At 38.9% G+C, this 19,392-nt stretch overlaps 9 protein-coding genes across 9 annotated transcripts; 6 read left to right on the top strand and 3 right to left on the bottom strand.

Annotated features, from left to right (window-relative positions):
* Positions 1-49: 49 nt before the first annotated feature.
* On the top strand, positions 50-1,398 carry I206_107032 (uncharacterized protein; the record flags this gene model as incomplete). The annotated part of the gene is made up of 6 exons (XM_019157146.1): positions 50-117; positions 200-364; positions 447-601; positions 675-711; positions 787-1,198; positions 1,270-1,398. The coding sequence occupies 6 exons, from the start codon at positions 50-52 to the stop codon at positions 1,396-1,398; spliced, it is 966 nt and encodes a 321-aa protein (XP_019009864.1).
* Positions 1,399-2,874: 1,476 nt separating this feature from the next.
* Positions 2,875-6,431, top strand: I206_107031 (uncharacterized protein; the record flags this gene model as incomplete). The annotated part of the gene is made up of 3 exons (XM_019157147.1): positions 2,875-2,927; positions 3,050-3,660; positions 3,727-6,431. 3 exons carry the CDS (start codon positions 2,875-2,877, stop codon positions 6,429-6,431), a joined length of 3,369 nt encoding a protein of 1,122 aa, XP_019009865.1.
* Positions 6,432-6,822: 391 nt separating this feature from the next.
* On the bottom strand, positions 6,823-7,791 carry I206_107030 (uncharacterized protein; the record flags this gene model as incomplete). Its single annotated transcript, XM_019157148.1, has 2 exons — positions 6,823-7,287; positions 7,369-7,791. 2 exons carry the CDS (start codon positions 7,789-7,791, stop codon positions 6,823-6,825), a joined length of 888 nt encoding a protein of 295 aa, XP_019009866.1.
* Positions 7,792-8,145: 354 nt separating this feature from the next.
* On the bottom strand, positions 8,146-10,373 carry I206_107029 (uncharacterized protein; the record flags this gene model as incomplete). Its single annotated transcript, XM_070203442.1, has 5 exons — positions 8,146-9,356; positions 9,449-9,679; positions 9,738-9,954; positions 10,013-10,275; positions 10,337-10,373. 5 exons carry the CDS (start codon positions 10,371-10,373, stop codon positions 8,146-8,148), a joined length of 1,959 nt encoding a protein of 652 aa, XP_070059543.1.
* Positions 10,374-11,322: 949 nt separating this feature from the next.
* I206_107028 (uncharacterized protein) lies at positions 11,323-12,766 on the top strand (the record flags this gene model as incomplete). Its single annotated transcript, XM_019157150.1, has 5 exons — positions 11,323-11,434; positions 11,534-11,685; positions 11,756-12,024; positions 12,092-12,270; positions 12,327-12,766. 5 exons carry the CDS (start codon positions 11,323-11,325, stop codon positions 12,764-12,766), a joined length of 1,152 nt encoding a protein of 383 aa, XP_019009868.1.
* Positions 12,767-13,201: 435 nt separating this feature from the next.
* I206_107027 (uncharacterized protein) lies at positions 13,202-14,639 on the top strand (the record flags this gene model as incomplete). The annotated part of the gene is made up of 2 exons (XM_019157151.1): positions 13,202-13,405; positions 13,479-14,639. 2 exons carry the CDS (start codon positions 13,202-13,204, stop codon positions 14,637-14,639), a joined length of 1,365 nt encoding a protein of 454 aa, XP_019009869.1.
* Positions 14,640-15,635: 996 nt separating this feature from the next.
* Positions 15,636-16,202, top strand: I206_107026 (uncharacterized protein; the record flags this gene model as incomplete). The annotated part of the gene is made up of 1 exon (XM_019157152.1): positions 15,636-16,202. The coding sequence occupies one exon, from the start codon at positions 15,636-15,638 to the stop codon at positions 16,200-16,202; it is 567 nt and encodes a 188-aa protein (XP_019009870.1).
* Positions 16,203-16,675: 473 nt separating this feature from the next.
* Positions 16,676-17,313, bottom strand: I206_107025 (uncharacterized protein; the record flags this gene model as incomplete). Its single annotated transcript, XM_019157153.1, has 4 exons — positions 16,676-16,939; positions 17,019-17,108; positions 17,166-17,196; positions 17,267-17,313. 4 exons carry the CDS (start codon positions 17,311-17,313, stop codon positions 16,676-16,678), a joined length of 432 nt encoding a protein of 143 aa, XP_019009871.1.
* A 371-nt stretch (positions 17,314-17,684) lies between these two features.
* I206_107024 (uncharacterized protein) lies at positions 17,685-19,075 on the top strand (the record flags this gene model as incomplete). The annotated part of the gene is made up of 7 exons (XM_019157154.1): positions 17,685-17,852; positions 17,975-18,128; positions 18,209-18,293; positions 18,354-18,480; positions 18,546-18,677; positions 18,759-18,897; positions 18,966-19,075. 7 exons carry the CDS (start codon positions 17,685-17,687, stop codon positions 19,073-19,075), a joined length of 915 nt encoding a protein of 304 aa, XP_019009872.1.
* Between the last annotated feature and the right edge of the window lie 317 nt (positions 19,076-19,392).

Below are 19,392 nucleotides of genomic sequence, written 5' to 3'. Positions count from 1 at the left end.
AAGGTTTATGAAAAATATCTCTCGGACTTCGAGATCCCCTCAAATGAGCATGGCGCCTTCTCGTGGCGAAGAAGAGGTCCAACAGGACTTCTCATACCCTTCAAAGCTAGTACAAACGTAAGCATTAATATGAATAAATCAGGTTTCAAGATCTTCCCATCATATCTTCAGGCTAACAGATATCGCTATTTTCACCCAGGCTCGATGCTCATTCTGGTCCTGTTAACGTCATCAAGTATAACCACGGTGCAAAATATTTGTTATCTGGATCAACAGATAGAAGTATAAGATTATGGAATCCAGCTTTAGGTAAAGAGATAAAATGTTATAATGGACATGCTCAAGAAGTTCTAGCTCTTGATATGTGAGTCTTAATCATGCTTTCAGGATTAATATCATCCTTTATTATTCAACATTATGGCAAGCTGACTCAATTCATTGTACAGTACACATGACAATGCGAAATTCGCTTCCTCGGGAGGAGATCGAGCAGTCTTTCTTTGGGATGTACCTACAGGATCAGTTATACGTCGAATGCAAGGTCATTTCGGTAAAATAAATGCTGTAGCTTTCAGTCCTGATTCACAAGTACTAGCCAGTGGTGAGTATTTCACTTCTTGTAGTTTGATCAGGTTCTGCTACAGAGTTGACTTATACTTCAATTACCTGAATAGCTGGTTTTGATGCTAAAGTCATGTTATGGGATATGAGGTAAATCTTTTCCCCTTCATTGTAATTCCCCTATAAACAATGATGGGATATGCTAATATGAGTAATTTATGACAGAGCATCTTCAAGAGATCCACTTCAAACACTCAAAGAAGCTAAATCAACAGTCTCTTCAATCATTTTACCAAATTCTCCTCAAATCATAACAGGTTCTTATGATGGTTTTTTACGTACATACGATTTACGTTTCGGTTTGATAACAGATGATTTAATTGGAGAACCTATAAATACAATTAAATTATCAAATGTAAATCCTGAAGAAAGTATATTAATATCAACAAATTTAGAAAATACAGAAAAAAATATTAGTAAAATTAGAATATTTGATAGAAAAGATGGAAGTTGTCTTCAAACTTTTTCAGGAAATGAAATTGTACCCAATAGATGGGGTATCAATTGGGGATATGGTGAAAGTTGTGTTTTAGCTGGAGATAAAGATGGAGGATTATCTTCTTGGAATGTATTAAACGTGAGTTTTTACCAAAATCTGAATTCTTCGACAAAATGTTATTTAATTGATGATATGTATATTTGAAATAGGGTAAACAATTACCTGATCATCCTAAACAAATACATAAAAAACAAATAACAAGTATTGAATTAAATCCAAGAGGAAAAGAAATGATCACTGCTTCATTGGACGGTTCCATCAAAGTATGGCACAAATAAGTGCCTTCTTTCTTAGATCTCAATTTGGGTTCAATCATGTGGTTATCATACACGTACTATCCGGTTAGAGGAGCTGCTTCTTTGGGATATCAAGGCTCCAATGATGGGAAACACGACTTACTCAACCAGATCATCCCGCGGCCAGAAGAAATAACAAGATAAGAACGGGTCAGGCTCATCCTGCATCAAAATAGCATGATTGATGTTTGTTGATACAGGTAAAATTTAAGAAAAAATACGAACTTGTGATGAACCACACATATACCTGATGTGGATTCTATGTGCATGTTGAATCTGTCTGACTCGATATAAAATGCATGCTATAGTAATTCTAGACATATCATTCAGAGATCCCCTTGAGGCTAAATATTCTTTTATTTCCTTATCTAAAATGATGAATTCCGAAATCTCGTTTGACAAAGCCAAGAGCTGCATCGCCAAGTTGCCAATAATTCTGCCAAGTGATAAATACAAGCTCAGGACTAGGCAGTGGCTTGGTTGTAACTGCTATAAAATCGATGATTACGGATTGATTAAAGAGTTAGAAATTGTTTACAAACGTTAAGAAGTTTATCGCTGTTCTACATTGCAAACAACCATTGAAATATAGTATCCCACTTCTAAGGAGACATTATTTATGTGATGATAAGTGTTTGCCTTACTTCACTACTTATTCATTTGTATTCGAAGAATGACTATTTTTATAACAAGCATACCTCAATTTTCGAAAAGTCTGACAATTGTAGTATATCATTTTATGAAAGTGTCATCACTTTCGATTTAACATGTTTACACCCCCGACCTCCGCATAACTTTTTAAATGAGGGTTATTCCTGAATACAAGAACGATTACATAATAAATCATCCATATATGACAACAAGTTAGTGCAAGCCTATGTAGCCGGTCCGAGCGCAGAAATCATCATCATCATACTACACTTAAGCTTGAGGTTTCCCTTTAACTCGCGTGCAATCCGTCACTTTCATAAGGATACAAATCCAATTAAATACAATTAAACTTATTACCAAATAATCATATATCATATAATTCATTGCATCGTTCAACATAGCAATTACCTATTCAACCTTTTCATGACACAAGACGATAGCGACGACAGTGATTCAAAGCTCGAATGAATTGGCGGTCAATCTGTTGATTATTAAATGTCAGAGAACTGAAGAAAGAAAGAAACCACGTCAACGATAATCGTCCGTCCCTTTTACCCTTGTATCAAAAATCGAAAACAGAGGAACTTCATACAACAACGCAATAGTCATTCACATATAGGAAATCACAATTCACAATTGCATCAATATATCTCATTAAATAGCATAAGGCATTAATTAGACAAGGAATCATAAGTGTACTATTTAAGTATCATAGTCAAAGAGGAAAGATCCCTGAATCACTTCGGGCTCGTGCGAGAAATAATTTGTAGCATAGAGAGGTAAATCGTAGAGTGAACGGATAGAAAAATGCCTTCAGAGGTATCAGATCAAGAGATAGAGAGAGAGATAAATACACTACGGTAAGTTCAATCATCCTTGTAATCCATCTCGAAAATACACAAACTAGATCGACCGTACCTTCCCCTTTGTTTCTCTCAATCGTTTCATGCAGTAACATCGCTAATCTTAGTTGGTACGATAGAGGTCTAAGAAGGAGATCAGTAACGTCTTCTGGACCTGGGGCCTTACCTTTAGATCCAGATTTACCACCACCTTCACCTCCTTCTCGACCTGAATCTTCAGGATCATTATATGATACCGATAATGATATTACTTTATCAACACCAGATGGACTAAGTGGAGAAGATGCAGGATTATTTTGGGTTCCAGCTCATTTACATCCTGAATTAGCTCCTGGAGAATTTAGAGCATTTCTAAAATCTCATACTCACCCAGATCCAACCCATGCAGATGAAAGTGAAGCTGGCGAAGCTCCAGGTTTGAGTCGTAGTTCATCATGGTTGGCTAGGAATTCTAGTAAAAGAGGAAATGAAGGATTAGGAAGAAAAAGATCCATGTTGAGTAGACAATATCAACCTAAATTAGGAGATAACGTTGAAAATGAAGCTCCACCTTTACCTACACGTAGACCTGCAAGTATATATGGTGGTAGATCAGGTGAAAAAGGATTAACCCTGAATGACCTTCAAAAATTGGAAGAGTTAGTGGATGAAGCAGAAGATGTAGATGATGATCCTGAAGCTATGCGACATTTGCTGCGAAGAAGTCTGAGTATGAATGTAGCTCCAGGTTGTAAGCAACTCCAATTCTCTCCTCATAGCGCTGTATCAAGCTGACTTGCATTTCGCAATGATCTAGTCTTACAAGACGATATACCTCTAGGCGGTGAGATTGATGATGAACCACTCATTCCTTCGTCGAGACCAGGATCGATTCTACGTCGTTCTGCGCGAACCAAAATTAGAGGAAAAGCTAGTTTATCTGGAGATGGAGGTGGTCATCGATTTGCTGCTACTAGAAAAGGTAGAATGACTGCTGCTCCTCAACGTGAACTACCTGTATTCGATGACGAGTTTGATTACTCGGACAGGACGAAAAAGTCCAGTACGGGTACAACTTCAAGCGCAGGAGGTAGTGATGAAAATGCTAGTGCGGAATCTCATGAGGAGAAAGAAGTTTTCCATGACTCGGTACAACACCTCGAAGAAAGACGAGGATCAGATGAATCTACGGATGAAGCTCATATTTTCGATGCTTATGCTAGAGATTCTAGATCAAGTTCCATGTCTTCGTCATCTCAAGATCACTCAACTTCGCCAAGTCCCGAAAGCTCACCTCCTGGTAAAAAACTCTCTTTACCACCTATGATAACGACTTCTCCATATCAATCAGATGGTTCAGATTGGTTCGCCTCAGATAACGACCATGATCGAACGCCTACTCAAGAAATTGTCAGAGATCCATTATCTGGTATAAGGAGGACGTCTCCTGGTGCTGAAGCGCAATTCGATAGACCAGCTATACCCGCTTTATCAAGTGGACCTAATCTGCAAATACCTGATGACTCATCCATGCAGAAACCTCCTTCACCCTCTACATCACAGCAGCGTCCATCGTCACTTTCTACAGACCAATATACCTTACCGCCGGGCATGGCTCCTCCTGCACAACGTATATCTTTACCGCCTGGTATGGCATTGCAACAGCAACAAGAGCAGCCCCAGACTCAAGTACCACCTCAACCCGTTGAGCAGAATTTGGCTCCTGTTGATCTAGAGCGACCAAATCTTGCACGTGTCGAATCGGCGGTTCCTTCAGCATCTTCTACAGGTGGCAAGGAAAAAGAGAAAGAGAAGCAGAAGAAAGGTGGTCTATTCGGAAAGAAGGATAAAAAGGACAAGGACGGGAAGAGCAAGAAGGACAAAGACAGCAAGTTCCTTGGATCTCTGTTTGGCAGTAATAAGAAGAAGCAAGAGGAAATATCATCAGTCGCCAACTTTTCTTCTGCCGGTCCAGCTGCAGCTGCAGCTCTTCTAGGATCTTCAAAATCTGCCAAATCTCTGGGAGTTCCACCTTCACCTTCGCCAACCTCACCAGGGTTCTCAAGCTATGCTCGTTACCCCATTCACGTGGAACGAGCTGTGTACCGATTGAGTCACATTAAACTTGCCAACGCTCGAAGGCCGTTATACGAGCAAGTCTTGATATCGAATCTCATGTTCTGGTATCTAGGTGTCATAGGCAGGAATGTGACTGAGGAGAAGAAATCGACGTCGAGTGATCCTGAGAATAAGAAAGAAGAAGTCAAAGCTCCGGTCAAGGGTACGCCACCGAAACCTGCTGATTCAGGCTCAGCTGGTAAACCTTTACCAAGGACCAATCCTTTAGAATCCCCTGCTCCGACACCAGGACCACCTATCACTGCGTCAAGCAAGAAGAGTGGTTTGACCAAACCTGAAAGAGCGAGAGATGGTAGAAATAGTGAAGCACCGATGCGTGCACCTTCATATGGCATGCAGAATGCCCAAGTTGATCACGAGCTCAGATTTCAACCGCCCAACAAAGGATCTTCACCACCACCTCGTCCACCTTCACAGCAATCCATTCCTCAACAGAATTACTCGCCTCAACAACAGCATTCGCAACAACATCAACCTAATCATCATCAACCCCCGAGGCCGTTACCACCAAATGCACCTCAGCGGGCGATGTCACAGCCACCGATGAATGGGCCAGGACCGGGGCCTGGACCTGGACCTCGTTCACCTGTCTCACCTATTGAAGGGTATAGTCTCGCTCAACAATCACGTCCACCTCAAAATGTTCGCGGACCAGCGGGTGGAGTACCACAATCGTCTTTCGGACCTCCCCCGCAAGGCAATGGGCCACCTCTTTCTCAACCCATTCTTACCGGGCTTGATGATCGTCGCGACACAAGGCAAAGAACAATGTCAAATCCCTCTCATCCTCCACCTGTTGGGCTCGGTCCAAACTCAGGCGGTATGCGAAGGGTAGTCACAGATGGTAGACCTCCTGACGGACAAGCACCAGGTCAAATTCGACCACTATATCCTCAACATTCTGGACCTCAACCAGGTCAGATTTTCCATCATCCATCATCTGGTCCAGTCTCACCGTTCCCCAATAGACCGAATGGATCAATATCACCAGGTCCGCAACCTGGACAAATATTCAATCAACCTCAACCTGGACAGATATATCAACAACGTCCTCCTCCACCACCTTCACAAGGTCAATATGGCGGACCAGCATTAGGTCCACAAGTATCAAGACCACTTCCACCACCTGGAGGGGGTAATTGGGAACCTCCTCAAAGATTACCTCCTGGTGCTGGACCTCCAAATGGCCAACAATTTAGACCACCTCCACCAGGACAAGTACCTATTCAAGGATATGATCCTAGAAGAGGACCACCACCTCAACCGTATAGTCCTCAACAAGCTTTCTACGGTGGTCAACCTCCGCCTAGACCTCAAACTCAGCCTCAAGTAGGACAGGTATATGGATATCAAAATGGTGGAGCATATGGGCACCATAGATAGGTATGGTCGGTGGTAAAGGTCAATTATCAAGCTCATAACTATGGTTTTATCATGTGCAATGAATTCATCCGTGTCTGGTCAAGGTATTGCTTAGGTCGATGTTCGGCTCAATTACATTTGCAGGAAATGCAGGGAAAGGGAATAGGATGAAAAAGCGGAAGAGATCTGGTTAATGAAAATTGTATATTACTTGGGATTGATATATGGAATGTGGTAATGATATGGAGTAATGATACGGAGTAACGGACTTTGTTTTATTTTTACATGATATACGTACGTATGAAATGTCACAATGTCATGTTTTATCGTTTTACTACATAATGTAATTGATAAACATTATGATTTATCTGATCAATTCTATTTTACATATTCATTCGTAAAATGTTTAATTTCAAATACCATTTGGCCATTCTTTTACTGATTCAAATTTATTTTCTAAACCCATTCTTTTAATTGATAAATGCATTAAAATTCTAGAATATTCTTTATGAAATGATATAAATAATTTATCTAAAAAATTCATTTTATATTGAATTTTTTCTTTATTGATATTTTTATCATTTTGATTTATTATTGAATTTGAATTAAAACGAGATAAACCTTCTGCAATAAAAATTAAATAAATTTCATCTTCTTCTTCTTCTTCTTCATCTTGATTTAAATTTTGATTTTTATTAGTAAAATTAGAATTATTGATTAAAGATGATTTTGAAATTACACTAAGTGTATGATATCCACCTTTAATAATTATTTTAGATTTTAAAGTTGAATTTAAATTTCCCCATTTATATATTATTTGAGTAAATTGATTTTTAGAATCCTCCAAAGGAATATTAGAATTAGATTCAATTGTAAACTAATTGGATCAACATTTTTTTTAAAAAAAGTAAATTATTTTAATCTTTTTTTTTATTTATAAAAAAAACTAAAAACTTACTAAACCATTTAATAAAGTATTTCCAACTTTAAATTCATCTTTTTCAATATTAATATTTTTACTATCTGATTTCATATTCCAAATATGTTTTCCTAATAAACCCCAAAGAAAACCTTCAAATTTTAATGCTATATTACCCCAAAAAGCTTTATTCCATTCAATTCCTAAATCATTTTTTGTATCTTTCAAATAATTTTTAAAATCATTTTTTGAAATTTTTATTGCCCATGAATCACCTAAATCACATTTTATCCATTCAGATGTAGTTTTAGGAAAATCTTTCCTATTAGATATTTTTAATTTTGATGGAACTGTTAAAGTTGGATAAAGTTTTAAAAGTTTAAGATGATTATAATAATAATATGATAAACCAATTACACTTAATGAAGTTAAAGATATACCAAAAGTTCGTAATTTGACCATATTGAGTTACGATCAGAATACTCAAATGAGATGTTATATTGATTGAGGGATACGATTCGATTACATCCTTTTATAAAGCGTGTATTCCTAATATAAATATAATAATCAAAAAAGATTGTTCAAATTGCAATGACAAGTTGAACATTGACAACTCACTTTTAACTCGCGGTATCGGGGATTGACCATGCGGTAATCTCAGTATCAAATTATCCGTTATCAATTCCTTTACCGTTGAAATACCCGTACAATTACAGATAGATTCGGAAGATATCGCGACATTCAGAGACAATTACAAATACATTATACAACTTAGTTTATCTATCTATATTTGATTGAATACTGTCCGTCTAATATCTACCTTCTATTGTCATGCTTAGGGGACCTTTCCACTTCTTCTCCATACTCATATACTCTCGCATCAGTAGGAAAAGAAATAATTTCTTCTACCTCAGGAGAACGACCTATGGTTCTCCGACCCAGATGACTATGATTCGAGCTAAACGCACTTCCATTGCTATTGTGTATCAATGAAGGTCTTCTGATAGAGCTGTTAAAGTAATTTGATTCTGTAAAAGAAGGTTGAGAAGATATGGAAGAAATTTCACTTGATGCTCTTTTTATTCCAGTAGGTCTAGGTCCCGGTACATCCATGCGAGCAGATGTCTCTCGTAGTCGTTCTAAGCATTCGTTTCCTCCTATCGTAGATATCATCTCTGCCAATCCTGGCTTACTACTCCAACCCGTACTATCACTTTCCCGCAATTTGTCACTTTCCGGTCCCTCGTCAGTGCCAATCGTATATGCTAGAGTAGTATCGTATGTTTTCCTAAACGGCTCAGAAGTAGTTGATTGAATCGTATACACCGTGTCTACTGCATGAGGAGAATTATATTTATCTCCCCGTGCTGCGTTTCTGCTTTCACTAGGAGTGCCGAAGTGTCCAACTTGATTCTCATCCCGGGCAGTTGAGTATACTGTACCTAAGTCTTGATACTGAAATGGAGGGGATTGATTTGAACTCATTGAATATTTCGACAAATACACTGGGGTGGGTTCTTGTATAACAACTTCAGGGATATTATTAATCGTTGTCGAATCAATTAGTTGAACTGGAGGAGATAGATTATCTTTTATGGAATGAGGATGAGGATGAATATTCTTTTCCACATTCAAAATAAAATCTGTATTATGCGTTAATGGGTTTATTGAAGGTTTTGATAAACCTTTCCGTTGAGCAGGAGGAGGTAATAAACTTTCCATCTTTCTTCGATTCTTATTTTCAATAGGTTTGTCAGGTATGAACTCCAAATGTTGAGGTGTTGGAGGAAATCTTACATTTCGTTTTGCTACCATAGTTGGTTCTTCAAATTTTGGTGTGTAGAATGAGGAAGACCGTTTGATTTCTGTTTGAGGAGTATTAAGTGACCACTCTGAATTAGATAAAAGTGGAGTATGAGGAATAGGTTGTGGTGTAGGAGGTAGACGCAATTTGATCCAAAATGAATATGTTTTCCATATATTGATATCGAATAATAAAGATATAGCGAGAAATGGACCGACTAGACCTGTACCGAGATGAGTTTCAGTTGTACAATTTTACTCCTCGTGCGTTAAGTTCCATCCTCCTTCATCAGCGTTATACAATAGACATGCTCACCCTCGAAAGCTCTGGGCCACCAAGAATCGTTCCATCCGATGATTCGTTCAATAATCAAATAAGTCCCGACTACGACCGTAATCAGGAGAAGTAAACCCGCTTGAGTCCATTTCCTACTACCTGGACGGATATGAGGTGATGGATGACCCGATGTGGAATATAGTACGGAGAAAATCAAAATGATCAATGGAAAAGTAAAGAGTAAAGGCGCTAGAAGGGTGAGTGGCCGAACTGTATCTCCCGGGATTAGTTTGGAAGGACAAACGGTTGGTTGATTGAGCATGCTTACCTATCCTAAACCATCCTCCTGCATCAACACAATAGAAGCCCCATAATATTGTCACACCTTGAGAAGAGTCGAACCCCTTTGTAATGGATTTCGAAAGTGTTGGAACGCAAGGTAAGAGGGAATAAGCATATATAAGCACTAAGCAAATGGTATTTTGAGCGTTTGTTGGTTTTCTAGGATAAGGTATAGAAGGTGTAGGAAGAGAGCGGTATTGATACTATTCCTTAAATGTGAGCTCAAGAAGAGGAATTAAGTTTTTGCTATGAGATACTTACGAAAGCTATAACAGGTATATGAGCTGTTATTCCAGTCGTTAAAGCTGCTACTACAATAGCATCAATATTACAGAAAACCTTACCGCCTTTCAGTAAGACGTATCGATCTAATATTGTTGAACCGCTTTTGATGATTGTCCATATAATTAATGATATCGTTGGAGGACTGAATCTTGCAAAGGAGGCTATACCTGATAAATGTGCTGGAAAGAGATGGGGTATAAGGGCTAGAAGCAAAAGAGGAATAGATGATAGCGATATTACTAAAATCTTCGTCAATAATCCCTCTCCAATAATGGTGAAATAGGTAAGGACTTCACTCACGAACGTAAGCTGATTGAGCAGAATCTAATGCAGTCATCATACATGGTATGTAGTCTTTCGTAGTCTGCTTTTGCTTATCGATTGGATATCAGTATGACAAAATGTTCAGTTCTTCTTAGGAATCCCTTTCAGTAGATAGGGATTGATCATATACGAGCCCTTCTCTTCAGTAATTGACTCGATAAGTAAATTGAGGAGTCAGATTGTTGAAGGATCCCGTACGTCTTTCCCGAATTTAGTCATCAACCACGGTTGAAACAAGAAGGAGTTCAGAATTGATCTAGGGAATGTCAATAATCTCTTATCTTTATTATTGATGTTGCCGAGCAAGATAGCTATCCAACCAGTATCTAAAGAATCATTGCAACGCAACGCCAAGTGTTCCCAATCCGCGAATAGCCAAAAAAGCTTGAGCTTTATGCCTGGCTAACAACCTAAAAGAGGATGACATCAATAACAACGAAAAAGCTCCGCTTCTGCCCATATCAATGATCATCAATTATCGTTTATCAGTATGGTGAAAGGACATATGATCGATCCGATACTCCAGACATGAAGGGAAAAGAAAGGTACGGGAGTCAATTGACTGATTTTTAAGGGGTCGGTAGTCAGATTTATTGTTCATCAAGGAAAGGTAAATCGCGTTTCATGGCCAAGCGAAACCTGACCTTACTCACACTTAAGATGTTGTACAAGACATTCACTCACATCCAAATATTGGTGAGTGTAAACGATGATTGAGCGATACACAATCTGCTATAGGTGCATGTTGATGTATTAATCTACCCCTCTTCATGCGTTTATCTGATATGGGCGAGATGAGGTGATCTTTGTGTCACGTGATACTGATGAGACCACGTGGCTAGTGCCTTGAAATAAAAGTTGAAATGTAAACGGAAGATTGAGTTTTGGATTGATCTCATCATCATCATTATCATCCTTCTCATCCTATCATCCGCTTATACACACAAGATAAATCTCACAAAATGACACGGACGAAAAAGGCTGCTCGAAGGAATGGAGTACCGAAAGGCAAAAATGCCCCAGAAGGTTCAGCTCAAGCGAAAGCTGGACCTGTTAGCGCGGCGAGCTTGATTGGTTAGTTTCTCTAATATCGCCTCATCACCTTCCTGCCTTCCTTGATTCAATGCAATGCGTTTACGAGATACTGATCATGTTTTTGGATCAAATTAATAGATAAATCACATACATTGCTTGCTCAATCAAATTTTGAGCTAGCTATAAAATTTTTGGACAGAGCTCTTGAGCTTGAACCGACAAATGTCGAAGCTAGGGAATTGGTAGGGATAGCCGAGCTGGAAGCTGGAGATGAGGATAGAGGAAGAGAAGTAAGCATTCTATCCTTGAATCAATATCGATGAGCCTTTATTTAGACAGCTGATGATTTTCCCCCTCTAGCACCTTTTACAACTATTCCCTCCACATGCTTCTGAAGCACCTTCTCACCCTTCACCATATCTTTACCTCGCTCAATCAGCTTCCGAACCTCGAGAAGCCCTTGGATATTATTCAACAGCGACAGCTATGATAGAGAAGCGTATAGCAGAACAAGATAGAAAAGGAAAAGGCAAACAAGAAGATGATGAGCAAGAAGAAATTAACGAAGAAAAACAAATGGCCGTCACCGCTTTGGTAGCTATGATAGAAATCTGGATGTCTGATTTATGGTAAGCTGCCAGAATTGATACTGACTTACGAAGCAGCTCAGCTGACTATTCTTGCTTATCATTTTAGTATGGAAGAAGCTGCCGAGAAAAATTGTGATGACCTTATACAACGGGCTTTAAGTATCTCGCCAAATGACCCTGAAGTGAAATTGTCTTTAGCAAGTATAAGGATGTCACAATCGCGTTTCGAAGATGCCAAGCAAGTTATCATAAGCCTATATAACGATTTGGAAGGAAGAGAACCTTGTGAGTTATTTTAGGAGTCATCGATATCCGGAAATTGCTAATGCTGTTGTGAATAGTCGACCCTATACTACCTGCGCTTCCTGTACGATTAGCCCTCTCTCGGCTGTTACTTGAACATTCATTCCATCTTGAAGCATTGGATATCCTTTCTACTGTACGAGAAGAAGATTCACTTAATATCGAAGGAGCATATTTGGAAGGATGGGCATTATATCTTAGAGCCGAAGCAATCAAGGAGAATCCTACCCTTCTAACCACTGTCCCACCAGCAGTAGAAGGTGAAGAACCTGAAGAGCCAATCAGTGCAGAAGAATGTCTAAGCGAAAGTATGAGATCGTTGATTGAATGTGCCAAAATGTATGAAGATCAGAATTACGAAGATGAAGGTATCGGTTCACATATTGCTGAATTATTGGAAGAGCTGGAGAAGAAGGGTGTCGTACCTGCTATTCATGAGGAAGAGGAAGATGAAGATGGGGATGTGGAGATGGCTTAAATGGAGAATTAGCGCACTATCGCTGAAATGGATATTTTAAATATACAGATGTGTATACACCATGACGATTGCTGCGGCCTGTCTGTATACTGAACACCGCACTGAACTTCTGCTATGCATGCATCATACATGATCAATTTAGTCTACTTCTCGTTCAGCTGGTACCGCTCTCGAGTAAGGCCGACTTTGCAAAGAAAGACAGGTCTCCTAAGTAATATCAGAACCTGGAGATAGATCCGGCATGAAGAATTCAGTGCAGCTGATATGTCATGTGTCAATCGACGCGTCGTACTTTGAATTTCGAATGACCTCATTTCCGGATAGAACCAAATAAGGGATTCTCACTTTCTCACCCTATTTAAGTAGAGAGATACCATTGACGTCTTTGCTTCACCTCTGAACAGATTGTTATTAGTGTGATACATGGTGCCAAAAATGAAAGGAAATTCATTGACCGCGGCAGAAAGGGTATGGAATACTCCTACACTTCGACAAGGAATATTCCGTTACCTCAGCAAAACACACCTCATCAAATTACTCCGAGTCAACCAAGATTTATTTGATCAATTAGTTAGAAAGGTCTGGGAAGAATTCGACTATACCAGTGAAGTGTTTTTAGAGCCTAAAAAATGGAACAAGGTGAATTTGAATCATCCTACTGAATTACAGGAATGAATTTTTAATTTAATTTCATATGGAAATCGCAAAATAGGAACGATATAAAACTTATATGTCTTCAATTCGTACTATTACCTTTCCTCCATATCCAACTAAAATGGTTCCAGCTATTACCAAATGGCCTGAAGTTTTTGAAAAATACCCTAATGCAACGAAATTAATTCATGACGATGGTTCTACACCGCAAATCTTGTATAGAGAAATCCTTGATGTGGAACCATCTAATGATAATGATAAAAAAACAAGTAAAACAAAAGCAAAAGGGAAAGACCAAATCAAAGGAAAGGGACCAGGAAAAGGAAAAGGAAAACCTCAAAAAGATTATAAATATACATATGAATATATTGATATAGAATATTTGACTTTTGAAAAATCTGAAGTTGATTATCTTCGAAGACCTAGTCAAATTAAAAAAAAACGTGGACCAAAAGGAAGTGAAGTTGAAAGAAAGGTAAATCTTTACATTAGTGAAAGAGGTAAAAAAGCAAATAAAACAATAAAAGGAGCAATTTTAAGAAAAATAAAAGAATTAGAAGATGATTTAATAATTATTAAAACTCATGATTTTATAGAATGTCAAATATTTTATGATGTTTTTGAAGATTTAATTAAAAAGAAAATAAATCAAATTCCTAATGAAATTTTACTTCATGGAAATGATGAAAATTTACCTAAATTAATGAATTTATTATCTGATAATTTAATTCGTATATCTGCACTTTCAACTAGATATGAAGAATCAACTTGTACTTTAGAAAATATTTTAAATAATTTAAATTGGGATAAATTTCGAAAATTAGAATATTTAAGATTGAATTGTAGACGTGATCCATCATCATCATCATCAACAAATATTGAAGAAGTAATTAAATTAAATCCTGATGTTAATATTAATCGTTTACCTTTACCTAGAATTGTTAGTCTAGAAATTGATTTAATCTATCCAGATAATACAAATCTTACAGATGATCAAATCAAATTAGAAGTACAATGGATTAAAAATGTAGCGAAGTTATTTAAGATTATATTAGATCCTTCCCGGGAAAATTTGCCTTTCCCTAAAGATCCTAGTATCTTTTTCAAGACTAAACATTTGGTTTGTGAAAATCCTGGATTTGATAGTACAAGTGATTTTAAGCATTCGAGAGAAATGGAAAAGGCTTGGAAATCTGTCTTATATTCACCTGGACCATAGCGCAAACTGAAACAGTTTTAGTAAAAGGGGAGGGGTCAAGGGGTCAAAGTGGCACGGTCCAACTTTGACGTCCGTGCGGATCGTGCGCAACAAGAACCTGAGTACGCATCATGCACAGATCATCGAACAAAAAAAAGTTGATTTCAATGTCAATTCAATCCTGTATTCATAATCCCTTCTTCTTCTCTTTCTCTTTCTTCTTCATCATTCTTGCCTGATTCCTTTCTTTCCTCAATGGACTAATCGAAACTTCCGTCGCCCAGTTTCATAAGCGGATAGAATATGTCTTCGGCCTTCGATACGGTGTGGGCTATCCCCTTCTTACGACAAAACATCCTTTCGAACCTTACGATCAAACAATGTATCCCTTTACTCACAGTCAACAACACATTTTTCATTTTCGGTGTGGAAAAGATCTACAATTATTTGTATGGAGAAGCTTTCTACTACGGCCAAGTCGTCAAGACATCTAAGGAGAGCGTGAGCAATGTCTCCTTGTATAGGGTCATTCATCACAGCAGTCACTGATCTATGCTTGATTAGACAAGGAGAGAGCAGTACTGCAACGCTGTTCGTACTTTGTACCTTCGTACGAGCGGTTCAGTGGCCCCTCACGAATGGATCCGCTTCTTCGATCTCTATCCGAACGCTACAACCATAAACTGTGGCGACGATGTGCTTCATCGAAATTTCAAGGACGGCGACTCCCAGTATCAATTTATTCACGAGCATGAAATATTTTACGACGGGGAGAAACCCTTTATGTACCCACCAAACATTCAGCACTGCCAAACAAAGAACTGCTTACACCAAACGGAAATTCGCTTGTCATTGACAGACGTTGGGCGCAACGCTGGTTCCAGTTCACAGATAGTATCAGATTTACTCCAATTGTGCAAATCGGACCCAGATGCAATCATCACAGGTATATCAACAGATGATGAGTTGAGCAGTCAGTCATTTTTAGATTACATGCAGCAATCCGCCTCATCAAGAATGAAGATAGTTCTGAAGCTCGTGGAGTCCATCAATCTGAATCAAGCGCTGTTACAAATCATTAAGAACCAGGCCAAAAGTCTCGAAGAAGTCAGGATCGGGAGTTCTCTAGGCTTTCCTGATGAAATTGGACTGGAGGAGCTGATCAAAGACCTACCCTGGAGTGATTTCCATCATCTCAAAGATCTGGACATCTGCTGTAGGCGTAACGGTGACAATACGGGTATCGAAAGCGTATCTTCCGGCCAGGCCGCCCCTTCAAAGTCGTTGACAGCGGCTAAAGGATACGGAGTGAAATCTGTGTCCATCTCCGTCTATTATCCCGATGCTATTCAATTCTCTCCGTCAGTGAACATGAAATCTGAGAGGCAAATCTATCGAGATCTTGCAAGATGCGTTGCCCAGCTTATCGACAAATCAGCAATTCCGGGCGGACCTGAAAATTGGCTACATATCCTTCAACCCGCTTCAAATCCCTGCGAAGACCCTAGGGCATCGGCGCACGAGACTACACTCAAGCAAGCTTTCATAGCGGAGATAAATGGATGTTTGGGTATGGTAAATTAAGACGGTAAAGCCCTGGGTAGATAGGTTCGGCACAATGAGTCTGCTAAAAAGTTTTGAAATCCGAATAAGCCATCAGATACTATCAATTTCGTCATCTGAAGTATTACAAGTGCGGAACCGTAAAGCTTTATATTTGATATGTATTTTCACGCATGCGAAATGATCAAAAACACCGCACAAGATGACTTTCTTCCGCTCGTGGCTGAACAACGACACGAGATGGATTTAGGTATAATCGCTATGAAAGGTGCTTCCAAACTTGATCGACCTGCTAATACCTTTTGTGATGTCTGATAAGCATGCAATTTAGCATTTTGAGCTCACAATCGATGAATCCCCCATCGCCAAGTTCTGCTTATCAAGAATGACGAATGACTGATCAGAAACTCTCATTTGCAAGCGCCGTCCAGTCGAGTATCGAACATTTTACTAATAGCTAGGTAACCGTAAATGTCAATTGGACTTTTGCATCATTATGTTCCACCATGTCCAGGTAATTTACCACCCCATTGATCCCTATCCCTTCCATCTTCATCTTTCTTCAAAACCTGGGTTTTATCTTCCTTATCACCTTGCTCTTGAACATTAGAGCTCTCCGGTATAGTTGATTTCGGACGTGGTTTGGTTTTAGCTTTATATACTTCTTCTGCCCACCAATCTTTCCATTCTGGTGAAATTGATATTCGTTGAGTTGAAGATTCAGATAACATCTCAAGAGTTCTTGACATTTTACGTAGCTTAACACAGGTCCAAAATCTTTCATGAGCTACTTGATTCATTGCGATGAAAAAGTGATTGATGACTTTATAAACTCACTTGATGTTCTATTGCTGTATAATCTCTTTGCCTTAATGGTGGATTACGAAAATTGTATCTCAGGTGTAAGAGGAAACTTTGTCTTGCTTCCTTTTTGGTCAAGGTCAGCTAATATCAATAATATCTTCATATGATCTTTCAACCTACGGGTGTTTTCGACATAGCATTTCGGACGCCTCTACAAGAACGAACAGGTCCAACTTAGAATAAGCGAAGAGGAAGTGATTGAGAAAGGAAGAGACACTCACTGCCTATACAAATTTATTACATCCTGCTGTAATCCTGATCTTGTCATGGTGCTGCTTTTCTTCTTCTGGCTTCGTTGATGTTTCGTCTTATGCACTTGATAGCAGCATTGTATATATTGCTCACGAATAATCAATAAGACGGTGAAAGTAAAGTGACGTTTGATCGGAATGCTCAAGTGGAGGTCATCGATCATTCACACAAATCTTAAATGGTAGACTTGAATAGATATCTAGCTTATTCCATTTACCACGTTATATCTGACGCGGGGGTTAACGTTGTTCATCATCGTTGAATTCGCTGTCGCGGCCTGCTTCATTACGCTCTTCAAGTCAATCCAATATACCTCTAAGCTAGATACATACCCCGACCGCCCTCTTACATAGCTAGGCTCACTTCAAGAAGATATCACAGCTCAACATGAATTCGGTCTTAACCCACATACAACCTTCATCAACCCATTCTAGATTAGAAGAACAAGATGAATTCGAACATACCGACTCTGCTGCTTGGGGAAGTATGGCTGGATTTGGAAATTTATCAAGGACAGGTGGTATTGCAGGAATGAGTGTACCTAGAGTAGCCAATGTAAGTGAATTGTATCGATTAACAACCTCGACAGCTCGAGGTATTCGATTTTCATTCAGATCTCTTAACACCGTCCGTTGTCATGCTCAACTAGCTAATCTGTTTCTTTGTTAAATTCGCAGCCAACAGCATTCTTAGACATGCACACTGATAATATGTCATCGAACCCAGAAGCGAAAATCAAAATCGCACACGGTACAACGACATTAGCATTCAAATTTCAAGGTGGTGTAATCGTAGCTGTAGATTCAAGAGCTACCGCTGGATCATATGTTGGTGAGTTGATTTCAATGTTCAAAATGTTCAGCTGTGTGGTCTCAATAACGGAAGGAGGATCAAGCTGATATCTCAAATAGCTTCTGGAACCGTTAAGAAGGTTATTGAAATAAATAAATTCTTACTTGGTACTATGGCTGGTGGTGCAGCTGATTGTCAATACTGGTGAGTGGCTTCGTTGTGGTCAAACGAGATGGCCAGACTGATAAAGCTGGCAATGATTAGGGAGACTTACCTAGGTATGCAATGTAGATTGCATGAATTGAGAAACAAGGAAAGAATCTCAGTTGCTGCTGCTTCGAAGATATTATCGAATATTGTATATCAATATAAAGGTATGGGATTGAGTATGGTAAGTTGTTGTCCATATATTGAGCAATTTGCGCTTTCTCTTATCTGGTCTGACCCTTCTACTAGGGTACTATGGTCTGTGGATGGGATAAGACTGGACCTCAAATCTTCTATGTGGATGATGATGGACAACGATTGAAGGGTAATCTATTTTCGGTTGGTTCCGGTAGTACCTTTGCATATGGTGTGCTTGATCAAGTGAGTAATAGATATCATTAGGACTATACAGGTACCATACCGAATCATAGTGGGAGGATTACTAATTTGCTTTTATCACAGGGCTATCGATGGGATTTGACAGATGAAGAGGCTCAAGAATTAGGTAGACGATCAATCATTGCTGCGGGTCACAGAGACGCATACTCAGGTAACACATGTAATTTGTATCACGTCAAAGAGAATGGATGGGACTTTATCGGTGAGTCATCACCTATCAAACCAGCACGTTTTCATTGCCGTTGTACTGATATCATTACGATCCTAAAGGGAATTACGATGTCAACGAACTTTGGTATGAGTATGAAGCTAAGAAAAAGGCAGATCGAGAAACAGCTACAGCTGCTACTGCTCCTTCTCCAATGGCAGTGGAACCATAGACAATCAGACGATTAATGAAATAGCCATTTCATATGTATGATGCATCCTGTATAAAGTAGCCTGATTAGATTAAATGATTACTCGTAAATGATTGTTGCCACACGGGGATTATGAAAGCGGCGAATGCCGAACCTTTGTTACATTGATTTTGTGTTTTTATTGCCACTGTTCGAATGAGTAAGTTGCATAAGGATATCATTACAGCTCACCTCACGATCGATTGCATATATATTCTTGGTGATCATATCGTCGGGATAGATCAGCAAATCAAAAGCATTGACTGCGGTACTCACGACAGTCTGCTTTGTGCTGTAGA

The sequence above is a fragment of the Kwoniella pini genome, chromosome 10 (assembly GCF_000512605.2).
Source record: "Kwoniella pini CBS 10737 chromosome 10, complete sequence".
In the NCBI taxonomy this organism is placed as follows: domain Eukaryota; kingdom Fungi; phylum Basidiomycota; class Tremellomycetes; order Tremellales; family Cryptococcaceae; genus Kwoniella; species Kwoniella pini.
The sequence above is the reverse complement of the archived record's forward strand: the minus strand, read 5'-3'. Positions and strand labels throughout refer to the sequence as shown.